The sequence below is a fragment of the Chiroxiphia lanceolata genome, chromosome 15 (genome assembly GCF_009829145.1).
Source record: "Chiroxiphia lanceolata isolate bChiLan1 chromosome 15, bChiLan1.pri, whole genome shotgun sequence".
NCBI classification, from domain to species: Eukaryota; Metazoa; Chordata; class Aves; order Passeriformes; family Pipridae; genus Chiroxiphia; species Chiroxiphia lanceolata.
The window spans coordinates 3,147,071-3,153,070 of record NC_045651.1 but is presented as its reverse complement, the minus strand read 5'-3'; the positions used below and the strand labels follow the sequence as shown (position 1 = coordinate 3,153,070).

Below are 6,000 nucleotides of genomic sequence, written 5' to 3'. Positions count from 1 at the left end.
GTTTGAGTTGCTGAATGAGAAACTGCCCTGGGTGTGTTGGTTCCTTTCCAGCCTGTTTGCAGAGATGTCTCAGTGGCTCTGGCTTCAGCTTGTGTGAGAGAGGGTGGTGGAAGGTGTTGTGATGTAGCAGAGCTGTTGTTTGGCATCTGAGTGCCTTGGTGTGTTCTTGCTGGGTCCTTGAGAGGGCTGGAGGCTGAAGAGTGTGGCCTTGATGGTGAAGGGAGGGGAAGATAGAGGTGCATGGACTGGAGGTCAGTGAGAGAGGTGTTCCTTAGCCAGAGGGATGGGAGGTGGTAGGAAAGAGAAATGAGATCTGTTGCCAAAGGACGGACATGTCGATGCCTATGGTAGGATTGCTCTAGGTATTTTTAAAATGTTTTGTTAAAGAAAAGTCTGCACAGAAGATAGAAGGATGGAAGCAGAAGAGAAGGGAGGCAATGACAAGGTACAGTGAGGGAAGAAAGAAAAGAAAGAGAGAGGAAGAGCAAAAGGGAGAAGAGAAAAGAAGGGGGGGGAAAAAAGGGAAGGATATGAAGAAATCAGTGCAAAGAAGGTGGAGACCTATCCCCAATCGACTTATTCATTGTGAGCACTTGGAAAATGTTTTAGAAAAGGGCTAAAAAAGAGAAGAGACAAGGTGGAAACATAAGAGGAGGGGGGAAAAACATAGGATAGGGTTAAGGAGAAAAAAAGACATAAGGAAAGAGAACAGGAAAAGAGAAGAGAGAGACAAGGGAAGGGATGAAAAAGAAATAGAGAAAGGAAATAAGAAGAAAATATAAAGAAAGACAGGAGCTTATTCAAGGAAAAATAAAGCCAGAACGAAAGTAAGAAAGGAAGGAAGAACAGAATGGAATAATAAAGGAGACCAAAAAAGGAGAAGACCAGCACTCACCGATGTTACCTGTAGATGCTGAGTGGAGGTGGTACCCAACAAGGCTCCAATGCACTGCAGCTCTAATGCCCCGTACTGAGAGATGATGGCTCCGATTTGATGGTCTCCTCTGTGGCACTGGAGGCAACTGAGGAGCTTCCAGTGGGGTTGATGAATAGAAGATGATGGAAAGAGATGGGAAAAATGTGTAAAAAATGGGGAACGGCAGGGCAATGAGGAAGAAGAAGAAAGTGACGGAGGACAGAGAGAAGAGTACCAAGGGAAAGAAGTAGGAACAAGAAGGGAAAGGAGACATGACTAAAAAGAGAGAAGTGAAGGAAGCAAGAAAAAAAAAAGAGACGAAGAAAAATGAAAGGTTTGGAAGGGAACAGCAAGCGCTAAGGAAAAATGAATGAGAAAAAGAAAGAGAAGAAGGGGAGCAGGATATGTCAGAGGAGACGCATCTGTCAGCGCAGAGGCTTGGTCGGTGTGTGTGAGCGTGTGAGGCGGCGGAGCAGCGCACGGTGTCGCTGCAGGCTGAGGAAGGGCGTGTGGGCGGCTCCGCCCCGGTGCGGCGGAGAGCCCGGCTGTGAGCGCGGGGGGGCGGCTGGGGCCGGGCAGCGGAGCCGGTGCGTGCGGGCGGCGGCGGGAGCCGTGCGGGGCCCGTGCGGGGTCCGAGTTGAGCGTGGGCGATGGGCGATCGCGTGTGGGGCGCGGTGTTGCGGGTGGTGGCGGTGCAGGCGGCGTGGGCGCTGTGCTCGGGGCAGGTGCGGTACTCGGTGCCGGAGGAAGCCAAGGCCGGGACGGTGGTGGGCCGTGTGGCGCAGGACGTGGGTCTGGAGGCGGGCGAGGCGGAGGCGCGGCGGCTGCGGCTGGTGTCTGCGGGCCGGCGGGCGAGCGTGGAGGTGAGCGGGGCGAGCGGGGCACTGGTGGTGAGCTCGCGGCTGGACCGGGAGGAGCTGTGCGGCAAGAGCGCGCCGTGCGCGCTGCGGCTGGAGGTGCTGGTGGAGCGGCCGCTGCGCGTCTTTCACGTGGAGCTGGAGGTCACCGACATAAATGACAATGCCCCCATCTTCCCCTCCGCCCGAAAAAACATCAGCATCCCGGAATCGTCCCTGGTGGGATCTCGTTTCCCGCTGGAGGGCGCGTCTGATGCGGATATCGGAGCGAATGCTCAGGTCTCCTACACACTCAGCCCCAGCGAGTATTTTAGAATACAGGAAGAAAACACTAATTCGCGTACTAAGTACCTGTTCCTGGTACTCATTAAAGCACTGGACCGCGAGACGATGCCGGTGCACCGGTTGATGCTGACGGCGAGTGACGGGGGCCGGCCGTCTCTGACAGGGACGATGGAGCTGGTGATCTCGGTACTGGATGTGAACGACAACCCGCCCCAGTTCAACCAGTCGGTGTATAACGTAGTTTTGCCCGAGGACGCCTTAGTGGGAATATTGGTGACGCGGGTGAACGCCACGGATCCGGATTTGGGAATGTATGGAGAAGTGATTTACGAAATTGATACTGTTGTTCCTCCCTCTGCCTCAGATGTTTTCAGCATTCATACAACTAGTGGCGAGATCAGACTGACGGGAGCCCTGGACTTTGAGACTGTTACGACATATGACCTAAACATTAAAGCGAAAGACAAAGGGACACCCCCACTGTCAGGTCACTGCACGGTGGCGTTGGAGGTGCTGGACGTGAACGACAACGCGCCGGAGGTGCGGGTGACGTCGCTGTCGGTGCCGGTGGCCGAGGACGCGTCGCTGGGGACGGTGGTGGCCCTGCTGAGCGTGTGGGACCGGGACTCGGGGTCGAACGGTGACGTGCGGTGCTGGGTGTGGCCGTCGGGTCCGTTCGTTCTGGAGGCGACGTTGTCGGGGTCGTACTCGCTGGTGCTGCGGGAGGCGCTGGACCGGGAGCGGGTGTCGGAGTACGAGGTGGAGGTGCGTGCGGAGGACGGCGGTTCTCCGTCGCTGGGCGGCCGCGTGGGGCTGCGTGTGCCGGTGTCGGACGTGAACGACAACGCGCCGTCGTTCGCGCAGGCGGTGTACACGGTGCTGGCGCGGGAGAACAACTTGGCGGGCGCGGAGCTGGCGCGGCTGTGGGCGCGGGACCCGGACGAGGCGGGCAACGGGCGCGTGAGCTACTCGTTGTGGGAGGGCGCGTCGGGCGGGGGTTCGGGGTGGTGGGGGTCGGGGTGGGCGGGGGGTGTGTCGGCGTCGAGCTACGTGTCGGTGGAGGCGGAGAGCGGTGTGTTGCGGGCGCTGCAGCCGCTGGACTACGAGGAGGTGCAGGTGCTGCAGTTCGAGGTGCGTGCGGTGGACGCGGGGGAGCCGGCGCTGTGCGGCAACGCGACGGTGCAGCTGTTCGTGCTGGACGAGAACGACAACGCGCCGGCGCTGCTGCCGGCGGCGGGCGGCGGGGCGGAGGCCGGGTCCGGGTCGGGGGAGGCGGGGACGCTGTGGGCGTGGGCGGCGTGGGGTTCTCCGTCGGGTCAGGTGGTGGCGAAGATCCGGGCGGTGGACGCGGACTCGGGCTACAACGCGTGGCTGCGCTACGAGCTGTGGGAGCCGCGGGGCAAGAGCGCCTTGTTCCGCGTGGGGCTGTACAGCGGCGAGGTGAGCACGGCGCGGGCGCTGGAGGAGGCGGACGGTCCGCGGCAGAGGCTGGTGATCGTGGTGCGGGACCACGGCGAGCCGGCGCGCTCGGCCACGGCGACGCTGAGCGTGTCGCTGGTGGAGGGCGGCGAGGCGGCGCTGGCGGCGGCGGCGGGCTCGTCGTCGCTGCTGCCGCGCTCGTTGGCGGGCGGCGAGAGCGGCTCTGGGCCGGCGGCGTTGGCGTCGTCGGCGACGAACGTGTGGCTGGTGGTGGCGATCTGCGGCGTGTCGAGCGTGTTCCTGCTGGCCGTGGTGCTGTACGGGGCGTCGCGCTGGGCGCCGCGGGCGGCCGTGCTGTCGGGGCCCGGGCCCACGACGCTGGTGTGCGCCAGCGAAGTGGGCAGCTGGTCGTACTCGCAGCGCCACAGCCGGAGCCTGTGCGTGGCGGACGGCGCGGCCAAGAGCGACCTGATGGTTTTCAGCCCCAACTTCCCGCCGCCGCCCGGCGCCGCGGCCAAGGACACGCAGCCGGAGCCTCCCTCTCTCCTCGACACGGTCAGTGACCCTTCCTTGCTCTTGTCTCCTTCTTCCCTCCTCCCTCTGCCCCTTCTCTCTCGCCCCCTGGGCCGGCGTTGCCGGGAGCCGGGCTCAGTTCCCGCGGCCCGAGGGCAGTGGGTACTCTGCGGTCGCTTGAGAATATCAATGGACCTTTTGATCTGCCTCCGCTTCCTTGCCGGAGTCCCCCGGCTCCTGGTGGTGGGCGGGGAGGACCTGCCAGAAGCAGAGGTGTAGCGGCATCCCTTTGGGGTTACGGTCCGCCGCGGAGATTTGCTGCTGGGGATATGAATTATTCTCCCCTGGACTTAAATCACTGCCCATTGCCATGAGAAGTTCCCTGAGGTGTCACTTTGCAGACAACACTGCTGCGTGATGGTGTGTAGCGTTTCCAGCCGAGGTTGGTGAAGGAGGGCAAACCAAGGAGGCTGTGCTGGTGACAGTCCCCCGGCCCTGTGTGCTGCCTTATTGGCCTTGCTGACTGCTGGCCGTGGTGGTACCACATGTGCTTTCTTCTCTGACCTCGTCTTCTGACATTTTGCTCTACAGGTCATGTGAGGCAGGGTGACAATTTGGACTTGTGGTTTAATGTATTTTCAGTTTCCATAATGTCATTTCTCCATTTTGGTTGGCCTAGTAGTGTCCTTCTAAAAACTGGGAAGGTTTTGGTTTGGGGTCTTTGTTATTGATTTTGAGGCTATTTTGTGTTGGTTTTCCCCCAGTTTTTGTTAGCTGTAGTTGTGAACTTGTGTTTGTGGCTGGATAAGAGATTTGGTGCACACTCACCTGTTTTGATTTTTTTTTCCAATATTTACATTACACTTACAAGTTCTGTGGAAAGGCTATTTTCCACAAGAACACAATAACAGCCAATTTCTCCTACCCAGGGGATGGAATTGGCTGCATTGCTGTGCTCCTCAGCATCTGGGTTGTTCTGTCTCTATTATTGTGACATCAGTGCCCGTTGCCATGAGAGCTGTCCCGAGCAGAGCTCTGCAGCGAGTGTTACTCACAGGTGTGTAACATTTCCCTCTGAAACTGCTGACCCGAAGGATGAGCTGCAGAGAGTCTGATGGACACCGTGCATGGGATGCCATCTGTGTGGGCTTTACAGTGTTGGAGTTGCTGGGGAGGGTAAGCAAAAGTTGAGGCCTGAGGTGGGAGATTGTGACTTGTGGCAGAGGTGAATGTAGCAGTGACACTGAGTAGGGCCTGGGCATGTGCTGATGTGAAAGGTGCCCTTGAGCAGTGGGAAGACTTGTGTACACGAGGGAACTGGAAATCCTTGGGAAGACCGTGGTCCCTGTCATAAGATGGGAGGACTGGGAGATGATGGTCTTTTCTGGAGAATTAAATGTTGCAGGGTGTGGAATGGAGGATGCCTAAAGGGAAGTGGGAGGCAGGATGGGCTCAATGTTGTTTTGCCCAGGATCTTTTCCCAGTCTCCGAGGGTGTGGAGGTGGAGGCCTTCTAGATCTTGAGATAGTATATGGCCTTAAAATGACCATGAAGTCCTTTGAGGTTATGAATATTTCCTGTGAGAGACAGTTCCCTGTGCTGCTGCAGCCTGGCATAGGGAATGTGTTGGATAAGAGTTGGGAACACGCAGACTGATGAACATTTTGGTGCTGTTTTAGAGAAGCTGTTGTGGGAGGGAAGCACTTCAACCTGCTGTGTGTGTGTATTGTAGGGCACCTGTAACAGCTTCCACAGCTGTTGCCATGGTGGATCTGTGCTCCTCTTCAGGCAGGATATTTAAGGGCAGTTGAGGAGATGGGTGTCATCTCTGTGTTCTGTTCTCTCCTACTTGTGCTCTTGGCCAGTCAGTCTGGGTAGAGCTGGTGTGTCCTGTTGTCACACACAGCTCATTCTGGTGTCTGGATGAGTCTACAGAGCTGCCCACCTCTGGTTTTCCTCTTTTAGAAATGCTTCCACCCAGTTGACACTTTGATTGTACTTGTGCTTCTG

General features: G+C 57.9%; 1 protein-coding gene across 1 annotated transcript; it reads left to right on the top strand.

The window, feature by feature from the left end:
• Positions 1-1,566: 1,566 nt before the first annotated feature.
• LOC116794592 (protocadherin alpha-2-like) lies at positions 1,567-4,269 on the top strand. The gene has a single exon (XM_032703366.1). It carries the CDS (start codon positions 1,567-1,569, stop codon positions 4,267-4,269), a length of 2,703 nt encoding a protein of 900 aa, XP_032559257.1.
• The last annotated feature ends 1,731 nt before the right edge of the window (positions 4,270-6,000 follow it).

Excerpts from the sequence above, each read along its gene's own strand:
- LOC116794592 (XM_032703366.1), top strand. The coding sequence starts at position 1,567 with ATGGGCGATCGCGTGTGGGGCGCGGTGTTGCGGGTGGTGGCGGTGCAG.